We start from the raw sequence: 23,757 nt of genomic DNA on the forward strand, positions 1-23,757 counted from the left end.
GGGGCCTGCAGAGGCGCGACCGAAGGGGAGGGGTCCGGGGCGGGGTTTCTAAGGGGCGTGTCCCTCGGTGTACCTGGGGGCGTGTCCCGATGGATGGGGCTTGGGGTTCCTTCTGGACCTGGACAAGGCGGGAGCCCTAGGAAGAGGTGGAGGTGGGGAGGAGCGTCTTTACTGTGGTCAGCCCACCCTAACTCGGTTTTCACCGCCTGGACAGGGAAGGGAGACGGGCGGGAAGGGGACCCCGACCCGAGTCCCTGGTAGAGATTTGGGTCTCGGACCCTAGCTCCCCTCCCCCCTCCCCTTGCGGGCTCAACGGAGCCAGATAGAGGAGAGAAATCAAGCCCACATCTGGAAAGCATCAGGCGCGCCGGACGTGCCAGGGCCCCAGGCCCGGCTGCGGAAGAGGGGAGGGGAGCCAAGGCGCTCCCCGCCCCGCCATCGGGGTCCGCCGGCGCCGAGGAGGGGCCTGGGCGTGTGCCGGGCCTCTGCGCCTCTCGCAGCTGGTTTCCATCAGCAGTCTGGCCTGGGTAGCCCCCGAGGAGGAAACCCAGCTCAGAGCGGGGGGAAGACAGGGTGACGATCCAGTCTTCCCTCCTGCTCCTCCACCGCGGCCAGAAGCTGGGGGGTGGGGGAGACGGACAGACAGACACTGCCTGCCGCGAGCGCAGCCTCCGTTCCTCTCCCGAGCTGCAGACCGCAGCAGATGACCTCAGTCCCTGCCCTGTGCCCCAGCCTCATGACAACTTAGCGCTTGAAGGCATTACGGTCCCCATTTTTTGGAGGAGGATGAAACTGAGGCCCTGGATTTGGATTCCGTTCTGAGGTTATTTATTCAAGAAATCATCAACAAATGGCAAGAGTGAATTCCAGAATCCAATACCCAACCGCCTGGGCGTTTAGAAGGTCTCTCAAACTCAACGCATCCAATACTGAGCTGATTCCATCGACCACATTCGCTCTTACTTCAAGCTTACCCATCTCAAGTGATGATAAATCTTTGAATTTTTGTTGTTGTTTTGAAACAGCGTCTTGCCTGTTGCCCAGGCTGGAGTGCAGTGGTGCAATCATAGTTCACTGCAGCCTGAACTCCTGGGCTCAAGTGATCCTCCTGCCTCAGCCTCCCCAGTAACTGGGGCTACAGGTGTGCACAACCACAAACGGCTTTTTTTTTTTTTTTTTTTTTTTTTTTTCAGACAGAGTCTCACTCTGTCATCCATGCTGGTGTACAGTGGTGCAATCTTGTCTCACTGCAACCTCCGCCTCCCAAGCTCAAGCAATTCTCATGCCTCAGCCTCCTGAGTAGCTGAGATTACAGGCATGTGCCACCAACCCAGCTACTTTTTTGTATTTTTAGTACAGACGGGATTTCACCATGATGGCCAGGCTGGTCTCAAACTTTGGCCTCAAGTGATCTACCCGCCTTGGCCTCTCAAAGTGCTGGGATTACAGGCGTGAGCCACTGTGCCCTGCCTAACTTTTTATTTCTTTTAGAGGCAGGGTCTCACTATGTTGCTCAGGCTGGTCTTGAACTGTGAGCCACCGCACCCGGGCTGGGGTCATCCTTGACTCCCATCCTTCTCTCACACTCCATGAGTCAGCCATCAAGACATCCTGTTAGCTCTATCTTCAAAGCAACTCCAGAATCCAATCCCTCTCACTTCCTCCGCTGTCCCCACTTGGGTCCAGACACCGTTCCCTCCTGCTTGGACTATTACAGTGACCTCTGCACTGACCTCCTATCTTCTCCCTGTCCCCCTCAGCCTGTTTCCCACAGAGCAGCCAAAAGGACCCTGTTTCAAACTGTCCCCATATAACAGCAAGTGGGTATGTGGAGCAATCTGAACCCTCATATGCTGGTGGGGATGTAAAATGGTGAAGTCCCTTTAGGAAACGACCTGGCAGGCCAGGTGCCGAGGCTCATGCCTGTAATCCCAGCACTTTGGGAGGCCGAGGTGAGCAGATCACTTGAGGTCAGTAGTTCAAGAGCAGCCTGGGCAACATGGTGAAACCCTGTCTCTACTAAAAATGCAAAAATTAGCCGAGCATGGTGGTACACGCCTGTGATCCCAGCTACTTAGGAGGCTGAGGCAGAAGAATCGCTTGAACCTGGCAGGTGAAGGTTGCAGCGAGCCAAGATTGCACCACTGCATTCCAGCCTGGGTGAGAGAGCAAGACTCTGTCTCAAAAAAACAAAACAAAACAAAAACTTGGCAGTTCCTCAAAAGGTTAAACATAGAGTTAACATATGACCCAGCAATTCCACTCCTAGGTGTATACCCAAGAGCAATAAAAACATACAAAATCATATATAAAAATGTTCACAGAAGCAATTTTCGTAATAGCCCAAAGTGGAAACAACACACGTTCATCAACTGATGCATGGACAAATGGAATGTGGTCTATCCAGACAATGGACTATCAATCATTTGTCAATAAAAGGAAATGAAGTACTAATACCTGCTACAACATGGATGAAAGTTGGAAATAGTATGCTGGCTGGGCACGGTGGCTCACGCCTGTCACCCCAGCACTTTGGGAGGCTGAGGCGGGCAAGTTGCTTGAGCCCAGAAGTTCAAGACTAGCCTGGATAACATGGCAAAACCCTCTCTCTACAAAAAATATCAAAAAAGTAGCCAGGCGTGGTGGCATGTACCTGCAGTCTCAGCTTCCCAGGAGGCTGAGGTGGGAGGATCACCTGAACCCAGGAGGTAGAGGCTGCAGGGAGCTGTGATTGCACCACTACTCTCCAACTTGGGCTAAGTGAAAGAAGCCAGTCACTAAAGGTCACATATTGTATGATTCCATTTATATGATATGTCCAGAACTAGCAAATCTATAGAAGGCAAAAGTAGATTACTGGATGCCAGGGGCTGGGAAGGTTGGAGGATGGCAGCTGTGGGGCACGGTTTCTTTAGGTGGTGATGGAAATGTTTTAGAATTCATTGTGGTGATATTTGCACAACTCTGTGAATATACTAAAATACCTTTTTTTTCTTTTTTTGAGACTGAGTATTGCTCTGTCGCCCAGGCTGAAGTGTAGTAGCGCGATCTTGGCTCACTGCAACCTCCGCCTCCCGAGTTCAAGCGAATCTCCCACCTCAGCCTCCTGAGTAGCTGAGACTACAGGTGTGCACCACCACGCCCAGCTAATTTTTTTTGTATTTTTAGTAGACATGGAGCTTCACCACGTTGGCCAGGCTGGTCTTGAACCCCTGACCTCAAATGATCTGCCCACCTCAGCCTCCCAAAGTGCTGGGATTCCAGGCATGAGCCACCAAGCCTGGCCACTAAAATACTGAATGTCTTTTATATTCAATATATTAAAAACCATTGAACTGTATACTTTACATGGGTAAATGTTATGGTAGGTGAATATATTTCAATACAGCTATTAACCCTCCCCCGCCCCCCCCCCAAAAAAAAAAACTTTAAAAACTAAGTCTTTTTTATGCTCAGAATTCTCCCATGGGTGCCAGGAAGTAAAAACCAAAATTCCCACCATGGCCCATGAAGCCCCCACGATGTGACAGTCCCTACCTCCCCTCCTTTTCACCTCCCCACTCCAGCTGGCCTCCTTGCTGTTTTGTCAACAGGTCTCTGTTCAAATGTTATCTTCTCAATTAGATCTTTTTTTTTTTTTTTTTTTTTTTTTTTAATACAGAGTCTCGCTCTGTCACCCAGGCTGGAGTGCAATGGCGCGATCTCGGCTCACTGCAACCTCCGCCTCCTGGGTACAAGCAATTATCCTGCCTCAGCCTCCCAAGTAGCTGGGACAACAGGCACATGCCACCACGCCTGGCTAACTTTTGTATTTTTAGTAGAGATGGAGTTTCCCCATGTTGGCCAGGGTAGTCTCAAACTCCTGACCTCAGGTGATTTACCTGCCTTGGCCTCCCAAAGTGCTGGGATTATAGGCGTAAGCCACTAACTTCTCAATTAGACCATTCTTGATCACTCTACTTAAAATTACACGCTCCCTTGGCTGGGCACACTGGCTCATGCCTGTAATCCCAACACTTTGGGAGGCTTAGGCAGGAGGATTGCTTGAGACTAGGAGTTGGAGACCAGCCTGGGCAACATGGCGAGACCCTGTCTCTACAAAAAAATTAAAAATTAGTCATGCATGGTGGTGTGTGCCTGTAGTCCAAGATACTCGGGAGGCTGAAGCAGAAGGATCCCTGTAACCCAGGAGGTCAAGGTTGTAGTGAGCCATGGTTATGCCACTGCACTCCAGCCTGGGTGACAAAGTGAGACCGTATCTCAAAAAATAACAAATAAAATTACAAACTCCCCTGCTTCACCACCCCACCCAATCCCCTCATATCTCTGCTCAGTTTTTCCCTATAGTCATCACCTTTAGCAAACTATACAATGTATATATTATGGTACCACCACCACCACCCCCGCCCCCAGCTTCCCTCCCTGTGACTCATTCCTGGTGTATCCTTTTTAAGATCATGGGTCCAGCAAACAGACCATGTAGGGCACTAAGGCCATGAACTCTGAAAATAGTCTGCCTGAATGTGAATCCTGGCTTTGCCACCTATGAGCTTCAGAGACATTTTTGTTTGTTTGTTTTTGAGATGGAGTTTTGCTCTTGTCACCCAGGCTGCAGTCCAGTGGCACGATCTCGGTTCACTACAACATCTGCCTCCCAGGTTCAAGTGATTCTCCTGCCTCAGCCTCCCAAGTAGCTGGGATTACAGGTGCCCACCACCACCCCCAGCTAATTTTTAAATTATTAGTGGAGATGGGGTTTCACCACGTTGGCCAGGCTAGTCTCGAATTCCTGACCTCGTGAGACGTGCCTTTCACCTTCCACCACGATTGTGAGCCCGCCCCCCTCCGCCAGCCACATGGAACTGTGAGTCTATGAAGCCTCTTCTTCTTTATAAATTACCCAGTCTCAGGTTATGCCTTTATCAGCAGCATGAAAACAGACTAATACAGGTGGAAAAGATTAAATGAGTCAATGTGTGTAAAGTGGTGGGAATAGAGTCCAGCATGCCATAAGTGCTCAAATAAGTGTTAGCTGTTATTTTTTTGTAAGCACTAAAATCTTAAAAGCCCATCCATATTTACTTGAACCATTTCGGCCACTAAGTGACCTGTGTAGCCCTAGACAAGTCTCTTCTCCTTTCTGACTTCCATTGCCCATTTTATGAAATGAAGTTGGAGTAATGGTTCCCAAGGGCCTGCCAAGCAATAGCTTTTCCTGGAAAACTTTTAAAAATAACTTTTATTCATTATTATTCTAAGTAAAACGTAGGTTTATCCCTTACCCTACCCCCACCATAGAAGATCCGTAGGGCAGGGGTTTGCTTTCTGTTTTGTCCCCTGCTCTAACCCCAGTGCCTGGCTGGGTGCTGAAGATACAGGTGAACACAGCAGGCCTGGTCCCTGCCCTTTCCGAGCTCAAAGGGAGGTAGATCTACCCATCTAGACTCAAAGGTCAAAGCAGCAACAAACACCCATCCTTCTGACTGTGGAATCAGGTGGGGGCTGGGTCCTAGCCCTGGATTCCCCTTGCTATGTGACCAGGGCAAGTAATGGCCCCTCTCTAAGCCTCCATTTACCCACCTAAGAACTGAGCATAACTTTACATACCCAATAACAAAACAGGACGAGCACAGTGGTTCATGCCTGAAATTCTAATACTTCGGGTGGCCAAGGTGCAAGGATTGCTTGAAGCCAAGAATTCAAGGCTAGCCTGGGCAACATAGTGAGAGTTCATCTCTACAAAAAATGGGAAAATTAGTCAGGCCTTGTGGTGCACACCTGTAGTCCCAGCTGCTTGCGGGAGTTGAGGTGGGAGGATTGCTAAAGCCCAGGATTTTGAGGCTGCAGTGAGCTATACCACTGCACTACAGTCTGGGTGACAGATCAGGACCCTGTCTCAAAAATAATAATAAAAAATAAGAAGGAAGGAAGGAAGGAAGGAAGGAAGTAAAGAAGGAAGGAAGAGAGTAAAAAGGCAATTCACATAAGAGGAAATACAAGAGCCAATAAGCACACAAAACTATGTGTTACATCAAGGAAAAGGGAGGAAATGTGCTAATTAAAACAGAACACAGTTTCTCCCCATAAGATTTGCAAAATGAAAATGATCAATAGCATCTATCGTTTGGTGAAGGGGTAGAAAACAGACATCTGAAAAACTGCTGTTAGAAATGTCAGTTGGGGGCAGTGCTAATGGAAGGAAGTGTGGCAGTTTCCATTAAAAGTTCTTACATGGGCATACTGTTAATGACCAAGCAACTCTATTTCTAGGAATGGGTCCTACAAAAATACACACAGATATGCACAAAGAGGCAAATATAAGGATATTACTGTAGCAAGATTCACAATAGCAAAATAATTGGAGAGCTGAAATATAGGGTTAGATTATGAGAATCCCCATAATGGAGGGAAGCTGGGGGCAGGGGTGGTGGTGGTGGTACCATAATATATACATTCTATAGTTTGCTAAATGTGATGACTATAGGGAAAAACTGAGCAGAGATATGAGGGGATTGGGTGGGGTGGCGAAGGAGGGGAGTTTGTAATTTTATTCTTTTTTTTTCTTTTGAGATGGAGTCTCACTCTTTCACCCAGGCTGGAGTGCAGTCGCTACAACCTACACGTCCCAGGTTCAAGCGATTCTTCTGTCTCAGCCTTCCGAGTAGCTGGGACTATAGGCACATGCCACCACGCCCGGTTCATTTTTGTATTTTTAGTAGAGAAATACAATACATTTTTGTATTTTAGTAGTAGGGTTTTGCCATGTTGGCCAGGCTGGTCTCGATCTCCTGACCTCAGGTGATTCACCTGCCTCGGCCTCCCAGGGTGCTGGGATTACAGGTATGAGCCACTTCGCCTAGCCATAATAGTCTTATATGCACCTATCAATAATAATATAGTGATAGGATAATGTTACCTAAATTTAGATGAAATGAGCCAGACACGGTGGCTCACATCTGTAATCCTAACATTTTGGGAGGCCAAGGCAGGAGGATCACTTCAGCCTACAAGTTCAAGACCAGCCTGGGCAACATAAGGAGACCCTATCTCTCTTTTTTTTTTTTTTTTTTTTTTTTTTTTTTTTTGAGACAGAGTCTGGCTCTGTCGCCCAGGCTGGAGTGCAGTGGCGCGATCTCGGCTCACTGCAAGCTCCGCCTCCCGGGTTTACGCCATTCTCCTGCCTCAGCCTCTCGAGTAGCTCGGACTACAGGCGCCCGCCACCGCGCCCGGCTAGTTTTTGTATTTTTTAGTAGAGACGGGGTTTCACCGTGTTAGCCAGGATGGTCTCGATCTCCTGACCTCGTGATCCGCCCGTCTCGGCCTCCCAAAGTGCTGGGATTACAGGCTTGAGCCACCGCGCCCGGCCTGGAAACCCTATCTCTACAAAAAGTTTAAAAATAGCTGGGCAGGGTGGTAAGTACCTGTGGTCCCAGCTACTCAGGAGGCTGAAGTGGGAGGACTGTTTGAGCCTGAGGGGTTGATGCTGCAGTGAGTCACGATCACACCACTGCTCTCCAGCCTGGGTAATACAGCAAGACCCCATCTCAAAAAATAAAAGAAAAAATAAGTAGATTTAGACAAAATGGACAAATTCTTAGATGAATAGGGCCTAGCAAAACTGACACAAGAAAAAATAGAAAACCTAAATAGTACTGTAACTATCAAAGAAATTCAATCCTTAATTTAAACCCTCCCCATAAAGAAATCTCCAGGCACAGATGATTTCACACAGTGATAAACACTGCATACATATAGTTCAATTTATGTAAATATACAATTTCACACATATATTACATATATAACTATATGTATATTCATACATATATATTTATATAGTTATTTAGATTCATATATGTATGCAAACACATAAAGAAACATGGGAGGATGCACATAAACAGCTGATTATGATAACTGTGAGAGAGGGGATTTAGGGACTGTCTCCTATTCTGTTCCCATTTTTGGGAAACCATATTTTTTGTTTGGTTTTTTTTTTTTTGAGACGGAGTCTCGCTCTGTCGCCCAAGCTGGAGTGCAGTGGCGCGATCTCAGCTCACTGCAAGCTCCGCCTCCCGGGTTCACGCCATTCTCCTGCCTCAGCCTCCCGAGTAGCTGGGACTACAGGCGCTGCCACCACGCCCGGCTAGTGTTTTGTATTTTTAGTAGAGACGGGGTTTCACCGTGTTAGCCAGGATGGTCTCGATCTCCTGACCTCGTGATCCGCCCGCCTCGGCCTCCCAAAGTGCTGGGATTACAGGCTTGAGCCACCGCGCCCGGCCTTTTGTTTTTTGAAACAATCTTGTCATCCAGGCTGGCGTGCAGTGGCACAATCATGGCTCACTGCAGCCTAGGCCTCCCAGTCTCAAGTGATTCTCCCACCTCAGCCTCCTGAGTAGTTGGGACTACAAGAATGACCTACCATGCCTGGCTAATTTTTGTATTTTCTGTAGAGATGGGGTTTTACCATGTTTCCCAAGCTGGTCTTGAACTCCTGGGCTCAAGCGATCCCCCTACCTCCACTTCCCAAAGTGCTGGGATTACAGGCATGAGCCGTCATATCCCGCCTGAAATCATATTTATGACCAAACATAACCCAATCAAAGGCTAGATTCCTTGATGTAAAATAGCCAATGGTAGGAAGATGATGCTGAGATTCACCCTGGGGCCTCCCTGGAAACTGCCATATCCACAGCAAACAGAAGTTGCTCAATAAATGTTAGTCCAAAGGAAAAAGAGCATTTCTCCCACTTAATCATTCAATGAGAGTCCACCATATATGTAACACTGTGCATTTATTTACAAAGAGGTTAGAGAAACACACAGAATCTGGCCCCCCTTTGCACTGGGGAGTCACCATCGTCATAATAAATACAGTAATTTTAAAAAAGAAAAAAAAATACTAGATTGGAACAGCTGAGGGTCATCAGGCTTCCCCCATTCCCTCTTACAGGGAGTGGGGGGTATGAGATAGAAACCATCTTCCTTCCCCTCTTCTACCTCCGAATCCTCCATAATTGTCCAGGAATCGAGGTGAAAGAGTCCTTCTTTCCAGGTGTTGCCAACCCCTACTTGACCCTCAAAACCCCCAAATCAGTGCTCCTTCCCTTCCCAGGGCACTCTGCAGGAACCACCTGAGTCAGACACAGAGTCTCTGACCAGGGTGCCAAGGGGATATCTTAAAGGTCCAGGGACATGGAGGGGGCACTTTGTGAATGAGAGGGGGCCATAGCTGGGCAAGGAAAGGAGGAATGAGAGGGCTCATCAGGAATGAGAGAGAGAGTGGTGAAGGGGAACAAACAGACTAGGCTTCTAAACTAAAACGGGGAAATTCAAACCAAATTACCCCTTTTGCATACATGGACACTTACTGTACAGATGAGAAAAGTGACGCCCAGAGAAGGGGAACTGTCTTGCCCAAGGACTTCCAAGCTAGAAGCTGAACTGGGTCAAACAGGGCTCCTCCCCATTCCTCTCGCTAGTGGTGGGGGAGCCTTTTCAACCAAGACTGCTAGGAGTGGGGAGAGTGGGGGGGTCTTTGGAAGCAGAGAAAACGATGGTCTTTGGAAGGTAGATGTGGAAGGGTCAGTGGTTGAGAGTGTGGAGGTGCAGAGGCCATGAAGGGGGAGCCCAAGCAAATCCCCAAACTCACACTGTAGTCATGACCTTGAGAGAACCCGAACGGAAACGCAGTATCTTTTTCTTGAGCGCGTGGGAAGCCTTGATCTTCACGAAGACTTTGGCGGGGCCGGCGGGCGCCCCTGCACCTGCTCCGCCCCCGGGCCCGGAGGCCGCAGTGGCCGCCACCAGCTGCTGCGGCCACACGAGGCCACCGCTGCCGTCTGAGTCGCTGGAGGCAGAGCTGAAGGCAGGTGACTCTCCCTCGCTGGCGCTCGATTCGCTCTCCCCGTAACCCCCGCCGACGCCTCCCGGAGGCCCCCGGCGTCCCAGGGGCCCCAGGCGCCCGGCCGAGCACTCTGAGTCGCTGCCCGCGCAGCCGTAGAGCAGACGACGCTGGGGAGCTGACGGGGACGGGCCGGGGCCGGGAACACGCGCCGCCGGGGCTCGGGGCCGCACGCGGCGCCCATCAGCAGCGTCGATCTCCGCAGTGGAGCGCCAGCGACGGCAGGACCCTGCGGCCTGGGCCGCCAGCGTGGGCGCTGGGCCGCGGCGTGGCCGTGGCGGCCGAGGCTCTTCCCGCTCCGCCGTGGGGTACTTGGGGGGCCCGGACGGGACCGCGGAGGCGCGGCCCAGCAGGCTGGTCTCGGACTGAGAGCGCGAGGCCTTGCGGGCCCTGGGCGAGCCCCGGCGGCCCGAGGCCTCCGTCATGCGTCCACGGCGGCCGGCGGCCCGGGGACGCTCCCGGGGCGGTGACTGCTCCACGCTGCGGCCGCGGGTCAGTGGCGGTGGTTTGCGGCGGGCGGCGCGACCGGGGAGGCCTCGGGTGGCCGCCTGGGCGCCCGGGATGTACTGCGCCTTCACCAAGCGGCCCTCGGCCGGGCTGTCGGGGGGCGAGGGGGCAGCGGGAGGCGCAGCCGGCTCGGGTGCAGCCTCCGACTCCCACGACGACGCCCAGGCGCGGCTCAAGGGGGCAGGGCTGGTGGGGTGGCCCCCGACGCGCTCCACCGAAGGCTCCCGCGCGGGCCGCGCGCTGCCGGGGGGCGGAGACGCGTCGGGCGGCCGCTGACGCACGCTGTTCTGGCGCCGCGGGCCGCCGTCCGCGCCCCCGGGACTGGTCCGGGGCTGGCCCGCCCCCCGGCGGCGGCGCCTGCGCAGGAGCGCCGAGATGTAGCCGTCCAGGGGTCGCCCCGCGCCCCCCGCGTCGGGCGAGTCGGTGGGAGGGCGGCTGCAGGGTCGCGGGCTGCGCATAGCCACGGCGTGCAGGGGGCTGGGCGTCAGAAAGGGCCCGGCGCGGGCCCGCCGCTCCGCCGAGGAGCAGGCCTCCGGGCCGGCGGACCCCCCTGCCGTCGGGTAGGGCGCTGAGAAGGACCGCGGCACTGCTGCCCGCGCGCCCACCATCTCCGGAGCGCTGGGACTGGCGTCTCCTAGGGAAGGAAGGCCAAAAGAAAAAAAAAAAAAGGAAGAGAGTGGAGGGGCTCTCAAAGTCCTTTCCCATTTCCCATCCAGCCTGGAAGGGGGGGGGGGTTGCCTCCCTCCCTTCCATGCCCATCTCAGCAAAAACCCTGCTCTCACACCTTCCTTCCTGTAAAATTCATAATAAAATCTTTACAGGGTCCTACAAGACCCTGCGTGACTTGTCCAGACAATGACTCTGCCTCTCCCACTCTCACAACATCTTACTCTTTCTTTCTTTCTTTCTTTCTTTCTTTCTTTCTTTCTTTCTTTCTTTCTTTCTTTCTTTCTTTCTTTCTTTCTTTCTTTCTTTTTCTTTCTCTCTCTCTTTCTTTCTTTTTCTTTCTTTCTCTTTCTTTCTTTTTCTTTCTTTCTTTCTTTCTCTTTCTTTCTTTCCTTCCTCCCTCCCTCCCTCCCTCCCTGCCTCCCTCCCTCCTTCCTTCCTTCCTTCTCTTTCCTTTCTTTCTTTTTTGACAGGTTCTTGCTTGCTCTTGTCACCCAGGCTGGAGTGCAGTGGCGTGATCATAGCTCACTGCAGTCTCCATCACCTGGGCTCAAGGGATCCTGCCGCCTTATCTTCCTGAGCAGCTGGGACTACAAGAACGCACCACCATGCCCTGCTCATTTTTGGGGGAATGGGGTCTCATTGTGTTGCCCAGGCTGGTCTCCCAACTCCCAGGCTCAAATAATCCTCCTGCCTCAGCCTCCTAAAGTGCTGGGATTATAGGCATGAGCCACCGGGCTGACCCTTCTCCTCTTATTTATAGGACTCCAGCCACACTGGCCTCCTGAAATCACACACCAGTCACATTCTGGCCTCAGAGCCTTTGTGCTTCCCATTCCAGATTCCAGATTCCCGGAATGCCCTTCCTCCTGGATATCTGTTAGGTCCACTCCCTCACTTAGTTCAGGGCACAGCTCAAATGTTACAGTCTCAGTGAGGCCCTCCCTGGCCTTATTTTCTAAAATTGCACTTCCTTCCCCAAACTCAAAGGGACACTTCTGAGTCCCTTTCCCGGGCTTATTTCTTGTTATAGCACATGGCATTATCTCGTACCCTAGATATTTTGCTTATTAACCCTTTTTTTTTTTTTAAGACGAGGTCTCACTTTGTCGCCCAGGCTGGAGTGCAGTGGCATGATCTCAGCTCACTGCAACCTCTGCCGCCTGGGTTCAAGCAGTTCTCCTGCCTCAACCTCCTGAGTAGCTGGGATTACAGGCGCCCACCACCACGCCCAGCTAATTTTTGTATTTTTTGTAGGGACGGGGTTTCACCATGTTGGTCAGGCTAGTCTGGATCTCCTGACCTCGTGATCCACCCACCTCGGCCTCCCAAAGTGCTGGGATTACAGGCGTGAGCTACCACGCCCGGCCATTTATCCTGTATTTTATTTATTCCTCCGATAGGCTGGCAGTTTCCTGAGGGCAGGGATTTGCCTGTTTTGTTCATTAGTGTTCATTTTGTTCATTGCTCCTTGGATACTGCTAGATAGCACATAGTGGAGGCTCAAAAACTTACTTGTATGAATGAAAGACAGCAGTTCCTGTTTACCAGTGACTGCCATGCTCCAAGTCCAATGCCTTAGAGCAGAGGCTCACTGAATATTCAAAAATATCCCCTTGGGGCGGGCACTGTGTGTGTGTGTGTGTGTGTGTGTGTGTGTGTGTGTGTGTGTTTGGTTGGTTTTTTTTTTTTTTTTTTTTGAGGCAGAGTCTTGCTCTGTCACCCAGGCTGGAGTGCAGTGACACCATCTCAGCTCACTGCAACGTCTGCCTCCCAGGTTCTAGCAATTCTCCTGCCTCAGCCTCACAAGTAACTGGGACTACAGGCATATGCCACAATGCCTGGCTATTGAGGCACTGTTATTATCCCATTTAATTTATTTATTTTATTTATTTATTTATTTATAATATTTTTGAGACGGAGTCTCACTCTGTCACCCTGGCTAGAGTGCGGTGGCTCCATCTTGGCTCACTGCAACCTCCACTTCCGGGTTCAAGCAATTCTCCAGTCTCAGCCTTCAGAGTATCTGGGACTACAGGCACAGGCCATCACGCCCAGCTAATTTTTGTAGTTTTAGTAGAGACAGGGTTTTACCATATTGGTCAGGTTGGTCTCGAACTCCTGACCTCAGATGGTCCACCTGCTTTGGCCTCCCAAAGTGTTGGGATTACAGGCAAGAGCCAGTGTGCCCAGCCTATTTATTTACTTATTTTGAGACAGACTCTTGCTCTGTCACCCAGACTGGAGGGCAGTGGCGCAATCTTGGCTCACTGCAACCTCCACCTCCCAGGTTCAAGCGATCCTCCCACCTCAGCCTCCCAAGTCACTGGAATTACAGGTGTTCGCTACCATGCCCAGCTAATTTTTATATAGACGGGGTTTCACTCTGTTGGCCAGGTTGTCTGGATCTCCTGGCCTCAAGTGATCTGCCCACCTCCCAAAGTGCTGGGATTACAGGCGTGAACCACCACACCCAGCCATATTTCATTTTAACAGATGGAAACACAGAGGCCCAGAAATAAGAGACCTGCTCATAATCATGTGAAAAGGAAATGTCGCACCAGGAATTGGAATCCAGGCCCGATTCGGAAGTCTGGGCCCACAACCGTACTCTTACTGTCCTTTCCCTGGTCCCAGGGTCCCACCCTCACCCACCTTACCTAGGGACTTGGGCCTCTCGCTGGCATAGATACCCCGGGGCTCAGAGGGACCTAGGCGACCATAGGAGCTGGATCCAGAGAAGCCACTGTCCCCACAGAAGGTTGAGGGTGGTGAATCTGGACCTCCCGTGGAGCTGGGATCTTCATAGAAGCCTGAATTTCCGAGAGAAGCAGAGACTTCAGGGGGTTTGGGTGGGAAAACCAGGGCTGGGGAAAGGAGGAGATGGCATGGGGAGAGGCATGGGCCTGAGAAATAGGGATACAGGGAACATGGAGGCATCCCAGGCAGACCCTACCCCTCTATCCATGCTCACCCGAGCTGCGCCCGCTCTCCTGTTCCAGGCCCCCAGACTCCAGGCTCAGGTCTCCCAGCTGCTGGCCCAGGTCCCAGACGAGCCCAGGCAGGGCCTCCTGAAGGTATAGGGAGAGAAGGATGGTCAGAAGGCCCCCAGTCCTCTGCCAACTGGTCCCCTATTCCATGAGCTTATGGGCAGAGTTTCACTTTGACAATGAGGCTCTTGCTTCAAAAGGATAAAAGCAGTACCTGAATCCCAGGAACCCCTCAAGATCTCCGTCCCTTCATCCCCATTAGAAAGTCCTTCTGACTGTCTAACTCCAGTCCTTCATGCTGCAGCCTCATCTCATTCCCTCTTAGGTGTGATGAGGCCTCAGAAAACCCCCATCTCTTGCCCTCTCTTTACCAGTTGCTCCCTCCAATTTGTGCTCAGAGCCCCTCAACCCCGATTAGAATGTCCCTCCTTGAGTCTAACTTGAGGGATTGTTTTAAGGACAGTTTACTACTAAAAGGTGGTGTCCATGACCCCCAGATCCCTTAGTCATAGGTCTGCCTTCTTCTCCAAGTTTTTCTTTTTTTACTTTATTTGTTTGTTTGTTTACTTATTTATTTATTTTGAGACAGGGTCTCACTCTGTCACCCAGGCTGGAGGGCAGTGGCATGATCCCAGCTCACCACAGCCTCTACCTCCCGGCATCAGGCAATCCTCCCACCTCAGCCTCCTGAGTAGCTGGGATTACAGGCGCCCACCACCATGCCCAGATAATTTTTGTGTTTTCAGTAGAGGTAGGGTTTCACCATGTTGCCCAGGCTGGTCTTGAACTCCTGATCTCAGGTGATCCACCCGCCTCGGCCTCCCAAAGTCCCAGGATTACAGGTGTGAGCCACTTCGCCCAGGCTTTCCCTGTCTTTGACCTTTTTTTTCAGCTACACCCATTGCCCCTTATCACCAACAGAAGGTCCTTTTGTGAGTCTTCCTTAAGTCCCTCCTGCTGCAGATTGCCTCTTTCCCCAATATGGATAAAACAGACTGACCACTATACCTCTTTGCTCTCCCTTCAGAAAGAACCTCCAAGCCTCCTAGACAGTCCTGGGAGTCTAGCCTTACTGGTACTGCAGCAGCCATCCCCAGCGCGTTCCTTTGCCCCAGAGACCACATCCTCCTTCTGCCTTTGGTCCACTCCCACCAGGAAGCTCCAGTGGGTCTACCGTTCCTTATCGCCATAAGAAATTTCCAGGAGTCAGGCCGGGCGCAGGGGCTCACGCCTGTAATCCCAGCACTTTGGGAGGCTGAGGCGGGCGGATCACATGAGATCTGGAGTTGGAACCAGACTGGCCAATATGGTGAAACCTCGTCTCCACTAAAAATACAAAAACTAGCGGGGCATGGTGGTTTGCACCTGTAGTCCCAGCTACTTGAGAGGCTGACACGGGAGGATTGCTTGAACACAGAAGGCAGAGGTTGCAGTGAGCCGAGATTGCGCCATTGCATTCCAGCCTAGGCAACAGAGTCAGACTCTGTCTAAAAAAAAAAAAGAAAAAAAGGAAAAGAAATTTCCATTAGTCTACCCCGGGTGCTTCTTGCTGGGGAAAAGAGCACTTCTCATCAGATGTGAATTAATGAAGGTGAAAGCCCTTTTAGGGGAGTGACCGTGACAAGAGGTGGCGTAAGGGCTGAAGCAACACGGATGGGGTCTCCAGGACATTAGGACTTAACCTCATTTTAGAAAAGAGAGGGTCAGAGGCAGAAGAAGCCTCACATGGGTCTGAGTGAGGCTGGGTAGCAGCAGGCAGCCTCAGGCTGACGGCTGACCCTCAGACAAAAGCGGCTTGTCTGGACGGCAGGAGGGAGGGAAGTAGGGAGGAGGGTTTAGGAGGGCAGGCACCCAGCCCTGCCTATTTAGGGCAGAAAGACTGGCCGGCTCCCCGGCAGCCACAACCCCCACCCCCAGTCCCAGTCTCTCCAGGGCCCAGCCTCTCCCCTCCCCCGAGAACAGAAGCCCCCATCTGGGCCTGTTTATTCGAGGAAGGTCAACAAATCGTTCTACTTTGGGCTCCTGCCCTGGGCATGTTGAGACGCTCACGGTGAAGTCATCTTTGAGCGGAACTCAAAAAAGCAGCCGAATTGTGCGGCATCAGGAAGTAGCTAAAAAAATCTGTCAGACCGCCCATGTCCCCCATGTCATGTCCCCCACAAATCACTGGCAATACTCACTCCCCTCTAGCCACGCCTGGCCTCGCCACCGTCCCTCGAACATACCACAGATGCGCCTACCTCGGGAGAATGTTTCCCCCACATACCTTCCTTGCTTCATTCAGGTCTTTGGTGACCCGATCTCTTCTCTGACACCTTTCCAAAATAGCTCCCCTGTCATTGTGCACCCTGTTGCCCTGCTTTTCGAGGTTTTTCTACGTATCAGGAATGACCTCTTGATTTAAAATTATACATTGGGCCGGGCTTGGTGGCTCACGCCTGTAATCCCAGCACATTGGGAGGCCGAGGCAGGGAGGATCACTTGATTTCAGGAGTTCAAGACCAGCCTGACCAACATGGTGAAACCCTGTCTCTACTAAAAATACAAAAAATAGCCGGGTGTGGTGGTGCGCGCCTGTAATCCCAGCTACCCAGGAGGCTGAAGCAGGAGAATTGCTTGAACCAGGGAGGCGGAGCTCGCAGTGAGCCGAGATCACACCACTGCACTCCAGCCTGGGCAACAATGAGACTTCGTCTCCAAAAACAATTAAAATAAAATAAAATAATACATCAAAGTGTCATTCGTTTGTTGAATCTCTGACTAGAATGTCAGCCCTAGGAATGCAGAGATTTCTGTCTGTTTTGCTCACAGGTATACCCCCACCCAGTGCCTAGAACTGTGCCTGGCACAAAGTGGGTGCTCAGGAAATACTTAATGGGCTGGGTGTGGTGGCTTATGCCTGTCATTCCAGCACTCTGGGAGTGCCAAGGTGGGAGGATCGCTTGAGGCCAAGAGTTCGAGACCAGCCTAGGCGACATAGTGAGACCCAGTCTCTCTCCCCATATATATATATATGAAATTTATTTATTTATTTATTTTTGAGACAGAATCTAGCTCTGCTGCCCAGGCTGGAGTGCAGTGGTGCAGCCTCCGCCTCCCAGGTTCAAGTGATTTTTTTTTTTTTTTGCCTCAGCCTCCCAAGTAGCTGGGATTACAAGCATGTCCCACCTCACTTGGCTAATTTTTGTATTTTTAGTAGAGACAGGGTTTCATCATGTTGGCCAGGTTGGTCTCGAACTCCTGACCACAAGTCATCCGCCTACCTCAGCCTCCCAAAGTGCTGGGATTACATGCGTGAGCCACTGTGCCTGGTATTTTTTATTTTATTTTTGAGACAAGATCTCACTGTCTCACCAGGCTGGACTGCAGTGGCACAATTACGGCTCACTGCAAACTTCACCTCCTGGGCTCAGGTGATCCTACTACCTCAGCCTCCCAAGTAGCTGGGACTACAGGCGCGTGCCACCACGCCCCGCTAGTTTTTGTATTTTTTTGGAGAGACAGGGTCTCCCTGTGTTGCACAGGCTTGTCTCAAACTCCTGGGCTCAAGCAGTCCTCCCGCCTTGGTCTCTTGAAGCGCTGGGATTACAGGCATGAGCCACTGCACCCAGCTGTCTATTTTTTAAAAAGAACTATTAGATGAAGGAATGAATGGATACAATGGAATACTATACAGCTGTTGAAATGGAATGAGTCAAATTTCTTTTTTTTTTTTTTTTTTTTTGAGACGGAGTCTCGCTCTGTTGCCCAGGCTGGAGTGCAGTGGCCGGATCTCAGCTCACTGCAAGCTCCGCCTCCCAGGTTTACGCCATTCTCCTGCCTCAGCCTCCCGAGTAGCTGGGACTACAGGCGCCCGCCACCTCGCCCGGCTAGTTTTTTGTATTTTTTAGTAGAGACGGGGTTTCACGGTGTTAGCCAGGATGGTCTCGATCTCCTGACCTCGTGATCCGCCCGTCTCGGCCTCCCAAAGTGCTGGGATTACAGGCTGGAGCCACCGCGCCCGGCCTGTCAAATTTCTATATAGAATCATTACCAAGATATAGCATTGAGCAGAAAGAGAAAAGTGCAGAATATATATAGGAGTGACTCAGAATTACCTGGAGGGCTTGTGAAAACCCAAATGACTGAGTCCCATTCCCAGAGCTTTCGATTTCAGCCTGCAGTCGGGCCCAAGTAGTTATATGGCTAACAAGTTCCTTGTGATGTGGTACTGCTGGCCAGGGGGCCACACTTTGACTGGCATAGTCTCTGGGACCTCACCCAAGAAACTAGAATTTGTAAAATGCAAAGCTTTGACAAAAGCTCCATATTTTTGGGTATCTAAACAGTTTCTGTTAGGAGATATGTTGGAAGAGGTCTGGGAGGTGACAGTAAGGTGACAATGATGGTGACCTCAGAGGAAAGATTGGATTTAGGGGCTCCAGGGAGGAATGGGGGGACTGGATGGTAGAAGGAAATGTTTAAGGAGGCATGACTTGGCATCACATTAAGCTCTGCTGCTCCCCAGCTGTGTGACCTTGGGTGGGTGGCTTTACCTCTCTGGGCTTCAGTTTCCTTATCTATAACTGGGCATCATAGCACACCATCTCCTGGAGGTTATTGTGAGGATTAAATGAGTTTCTTTTGACACATAATAAATGCCAGTTTGTATGATTACAGGAAGGCTATGAATTTCTTACAAGGAAAATAGAAAATGTTTCCATTGTTTAATTAAAAATAAATGTAGGAGTCAGGCACAGTGGCTCATGCCTGTAATCCCAACAACTTTGCGAGGCCAAGGTGGGAGGATCACTTGAGGCCAGGAATTCAAGACCAGCCTGGCCAACATGGTGAAAACCCATCTCTACTAAAAATACAAAAATTAGCCAGGGGTGATGGTGCATGCCTGTAATTCCAGCTCCTTGGGAGCTTGAGACAGGAGAATCGCTTGAATCCAGGAGGTGGAGGTTGCAGTGGGCCGAGAATCACTTGAACCTAGGAGGTGGACGTTGCAGTGAGCTGAGATCATGCCATTGCACTCCAGCCTGGGTGACACAGCAAGATTCTGTCTCAATTAACAAATAAAGGCCAGGTACAGTAGCTCACACCTGCAATCCTAGTGCTGTGAGAGGCTGAGGCAAGAGGTTTGCTTGAGCCCAGGAGTTGGAGACCAGCCTGAACAACATAGCAAGACCTCATATCTTAAAAAAAAAAAAAAAAAAAAAATTAGCCAAGTGTGGTGGCATGCACCTGTAGTCCTAGCCTCTTGGGAGGCTGAGGCAGGAGGACTGCTTGAGGCCAGGAGTTAGAGGCTGCAGTGAGCTATGATTGCGCCACTGCACTTCAGCCTGGGAGACTTTGTCTCTAAAAATAAATGAATAAATAAATATATCATTTACAAATATATAAATAAACGCGAAAGGATGGACTTTTCGGTAAGTTCTGCCAAGTCTAATTCCGGTTCTTCCATTACAAGGAAGAGCAGAAATTAAGGAGACAGACAGGAGATGCCTCATCCTCTCCAGCGCCTAGGCACCCCCCCGAAAATATTCCAAGTCTACACCCCTCTATTTGCAAGTCTGGCCTCTTTCCTTCCAGTTGCAAAAGGATGAATCTTTAAAAGATTAGAAAGTCCTTGGCCTGAGTCTGGCTCCCTGCCTCCCTACGGTGCCCCTCATCCTTTCTCTGCAGGCTTAATAAGAGTTCGGTTAGGACCCCTGGAGACCCCTTTGCCCAAACTTCCCTTGTTTCTCCCCTCACGTGCCCCTCATTGGTATCCAATGCCCATTTATCTCTATTAGGAAGTCCTTCCGCAAGTCTGACTTAAATTCTTCTTGCTGAAAAGGACCTTTTTCCTTCTTGAGAACAAGCAGGACCCAGGGAGCCCCTGTCCTCACCCAGGATTCCTGCCTCTCTTCTCTGCAACACCCCTGATCTTTACCTGGTATTCCCATCATTCCTATTAGAAAGAAATCAAGTCTGGCTTCAGTCTTTCTTGCCTTGAAGGAAGTGTATTCCTGGCAGGGGCTGGGGGTGGGGGGTAAGTCATAAGACAAGGGCTGGGGGATCAGAATAAGCCCTCACCCGCTCTTCAGAGGGACCCAGGAACCCCCAGCACTAGAGAAGTTTATATTTAGCGCTTCACTGCTCCTCCTCCTCCCCCCGCCTGCCACCGCCTCCTCCCTGATGCTGGGACAAGCTTTGCCTAGAGACTGGGGGGTGGGGGGGACAGGCCTCTCCACTACCATCTCATGCCGGGAGGACAGAGGGCTGGGGGGGAGGAGGGGACAGAGGGACCGAGGAGAGGGAGACTGAAGGGCAGAGATGGGGAAGGTGAAGGGTGAAAAGGGGAGAGACCAAGGGCAGAGCGGGAGAGGACACAGCTACCCACAGCTACCCCATCCTCATGCCTCGCTTTCTCCTTGTCAGGATGGAAAGCGCCTTCCAAGCCGAGCCAGCTTGGGGTGGGGGGAGCTAGCGAAGGCCCCCACAATCCGTCTCTAACTTTGGGAGGGGGTGGGGACTCCCACAGCTGTTTCTGTTTCCAGAAAAGAATGTGCAGGGGGGGGTCCCACTCCTGAGAGGGGGAGGGGCCGGGCGTGCAGCCCCGGGAGTCTGGCTTCAGTCTTCCTCCCCAGTCCCCATCTGGGGAGAGGGCAGTCGAGGTCAGCGGCGGGGAGAGCCCCCTCCACTGCCACCTCGGCTCAGGTTTCCCGAAACGGGAAGCTCTGGCCACACACAGGCTTGGGGATGGGGATCTGCGGTGGAGCCAGGGTGTGCGGGCTGGGGGGAGGGGAAGAGAGACTGAGCCTGGGACGTCGGGCAAGAAGAAGAGAGCGAGGTGCAGACAGGCAGGAAGGGAAGGCCACGGAGACAGACGCAGAGGGACGCCGAGATCACAGAGACAGAGAGACAGGATGAAGAAAGAGAAGCAGACACAGAAAGTCACAGGGATGTGGCAGGACGGAGACAGTGACAGAACCCCGGCATGAGGTCGGGAGACTCAAGGAATGTCATAGAAAGGGGAGAGGCATGGGCCTCCTCAAGTCATTCCGGAGACCTCTGTCCATCTTCCACCATGAGAACACCCAGAGGCCAGAAGTCTCCCCCAGGCGCTGCCTCGACCTGCCTCCCCTTGGGTCAAGGAGAGCTGGGGCCATCTAGGAAGCAAGGGAAGCGTCATCAAAGGGTCAAGAGCCCAGTGGGGGGTCCTCAGGGACTGTGAGCTTTCTCTCAGCAGTGGTCCCTCCCTCTGGAGGCCCTCAGATTCCCCTCCTCCCACCCCGCCCTCTCCGGAGATCTCCAAGCACACCAGGACTTAGGGAAGATGGAGCCCTGTGGCGGGGCCCAGATAAGGGCATGTTTGGAGCCTGGCTGTGTGACCTTGGGTGAGTCGCTTGCTCTCTCTGAGCCTCAATTTCTCTCTATGTTAAATGGGGACTATCACCCCCTGTTTCCCAAGCTGCAAGAAGACAACGCCTGCAAAGTACCCGGTCCCGGGTTTGGCACATACTTGGCGCCCAGAAGGATTATCTTTGGGGAAGGGGTGTAACGGATGGGGCCTGTTTCTCACGAGGCCCCAGTGGGGGCGATGCAGTTTCCCCTCCCCCGATTTGGGGGCGGGGAGGCCAGTCCGGCCCGCCGCCGGAACTCCGGGGTCTCCAGCCCCACCCCCTGTCCTTTCTCACTCCCTGCCTACCCGGGTCCCCAACCCCCCCCCCCCGCCCGGGTGTCTGAGCATCCAACTGAGGCAGACAGACAGACAGACGGGGGTGGAGGGACGGACGGACAGGCGGCCCCTTACCAGCTGCTCCTCCAGGGCTGCTGCGGCCCGGCGCGCCGCCGCCGCATCTTCATCCTCATCAGCGTCCTCCTCGTCCTCGGCCTCGGCGCCCCCCATTCCGGGCTGGGCCAGCCGCAGCGCCTGCTGCACGCGGTACTCCTGCCTCTCCCGGAGCCAGTGTAACTCGCAGAGCCCGGCCAGGCTACCCTCCAGCCAGCCCCGCAGCCGTCCCCGCTCAGGGCTCACCGGGAACGAGAAGGCCCGGATCATGGCTGCAGCCCCCCGCCCCAGCCCGGCCGGGCCCCGCGGCCACCCCTCTCCCGGTCCCACCTCCCCGCCCCAGCAGCCTGCCCGCCCGCTGGCCGGGCTGTCACCGTCTCATCTGCATAGGCGCCCGCCCATTGGGCCGCCCACCCGCGCCTTATCTGCATGGCCACGCCCCCGGCTACCGAGCAACTGCCGCCTATTGGCGAATAACCTCCCCGACGGAGACGCTCGGCCGTGCAACCGCACCGCCCAACACGACGCATGCTCGCAACTGCCTACTCACTCCGCTCGCCACGCCCCCTCCGAGCAACTGCCTCGGGGCCCTGGCCTCGCCCCTCTACGCGTCACAATGAAACAAGCCCGCCCTTGCTTCAATGCCATTGGTCTGTGTCTGGCCGGTCTTGCAGCAGGTTCCACCCTTTTGCGGGCGAGCTCTGGCTACCATTGGACTGTCCGGCGCGAGGGGACGGGTGATCTATAAATAGGGAATTGGTCCACGTGACAGTTTGGCAGCTGCTCCTATCCCCCCACCCCGCCCAGCCTTCAGCTTCTGAGGCTGCGCAGGGGGAGAAAAGGGTTAGGGGGTCGAGCCCTGACTTCGCCTCCTCTTCCAAGAAGCCTTCCCAGACACTCAGCTGTAAAACCAGACGGACGTCCTCCGATAAAATTGTTTCTACGTAGGGCCGGCTTCACCGGCTTGGAATCCGCTTAGAAGGGTCTTCGCGCTTGGTTGAATGTTCTGCAATTGCTGTCTTGAAATTTTTAGTTTTTGAGCATGGGGCCCCTTATTTTCACTTTGCACTAGGCCAAATATGTAGCCGGTCTTGCTGCTAAGAGTCTGAGATCCATTGCATTCCAAATTCTGGAATTATAAGACCCTGGGTGGAAGATTCTATGCTTTGACCAGAAGAGAGTCTAAGCAGCTTTTGTCTCCCAGGTGCTAGGAGGTTGTATGCTCATCATTCTTCCATTCCAGGGGCCTTTGTTCTACGTTCTAAGGGGCTTTGTTCTCAGCCTTCTATGATGCTCTATTCTCAACGTTCTCTGGTCCTAGGAGTCTGAGCCTGACATTCGTTTCCAAGGCTTCCCACTGTCTCCAGGCTCCGCGAGCAGGACTGGGGCACCCTCAGGCGGCCAACCTGTGTCACTACGCCGAGCCTGCCTCTACCAACTTCCAAGACCTAGCTCTAATATTCACACTCATCTCTCAGACAGACCTTGGATCCCTAAAAGCCAAGGCCCAGAAGATCATACGAGATATTCCCTCTTTTATGATTCCGCGTGCACGAAGTGACCTTCTGGTGGTGAGATGGAGAGAAATTGATAGTGGCGACAGACAGCAAAGTCTCCAGGAGCCAGACTTCCTCGGGGTGAGTCACAGATCTGTCACTTTACAACTGTGTGACCTTGGAAAACTTAACCTCTCTGTGCCACCGTTTCTTCATCTGATCACGGGATCATAATACTGGCTGCCTCATAGAGTTGTTCTGAGGATTAAATGAAATGTATCAGGTACTTGGAGCAATGACTTCCGTGGATCAACAGCCACAGAAGGGTTTGATAAATACGTTTTAAAACTAATCTAGTAAGTTTCAGGGGAAAAAATGTCTTAAAATTTGGTAGAGACAACCTTTATTCAGTCTTCCTCTTGTTCAAAATAGAAAATT

At 52.2% G+C, this 23,757-nt stretch overlaps 1 protein-coding gene across 2 annotated transcripts; it reads right to left on the minus strand.

Moving 5' to 3' along the window:
* Nucleotides 1–8,772: 8,772 nt before the first annotated feature.
* On the minus strand, nucleotides 8,773–22,207 carry DACT3 (dishevelled binding antagonist of beta catenin 3). 2 transcript variants are annotated; one of them, XM_028839123.2, is made up of 4 exons: nucleotides 21,845–22,207; nucleotides 14,046–14,142; nucleotides 13,732–13,884; nucleotides 8,773–11,039 (listed from the first exon to the last, which is right to left on the minus strand). In XM_028839123.2, exons 1-4 carry the CDS (start codon nucleotides 22,091–22,093, stop codon nucleotides 9,643–9,645), a joined length of 1,896 nt encoding a protein of 631 aa, XP_028694956.2. In that variant the 5' UTR covers nucleotides 22,094–22,207; the 3' UTR covers nucleotides 8,773–9,642. The 2 variants fall into 2 exon arrangements, with proteins under 2 accessions (XP_028694956.2, XP_077836723.1); XM_077980597.1 differs by lacking the exon at nucleotides 21,845–22,207 and adding an exon at nucleotides 15,787–15,862.
* Between the last annotated feature and the right edge of the window lie 1,550 nt (nucleotides 22,208–23,757).

This window comes from Macaca mulatta, chromosome 19 (assembly GCF_049350105.2).
Source record: "Macaca mulatta isolate MMU2019108-1 chromosome 19, T2T-MMU8v2.0, whole genome shotgun sequence".
Taxonomy (NCBI): Eukaryota; Metazoa; Chordata; class Mammalia; order Primates; family Cercopithecidae; genus Macaca; species Macaca mulatta.

Bases quoted from the DNA above. Each gene is read 5' to 3' on its own strand.
- DACT3 (XM_028839123.2), bottom strand. From the start codon at position 22,093: ATGATCCGGGCCTTCTCGTTCCCGGTGAGCCCTGAGCGGGGACGGCTG. The intron at 14,143-21,844 runs GTAAGGGGCCGC...CTATACCTTCAG, and splicing joins CAGCCCTGGAGGAGCAGCTG to GAGGCCCTGCCTGGGCTCGT. The intron at 13,885-14,045 runs GTGAGCATGGAT...TCGGAAATTCAG, and splicing joins GGAGAGCGGGCGCAGCTCGG to GCTTCTATGAAGATCCCAGC.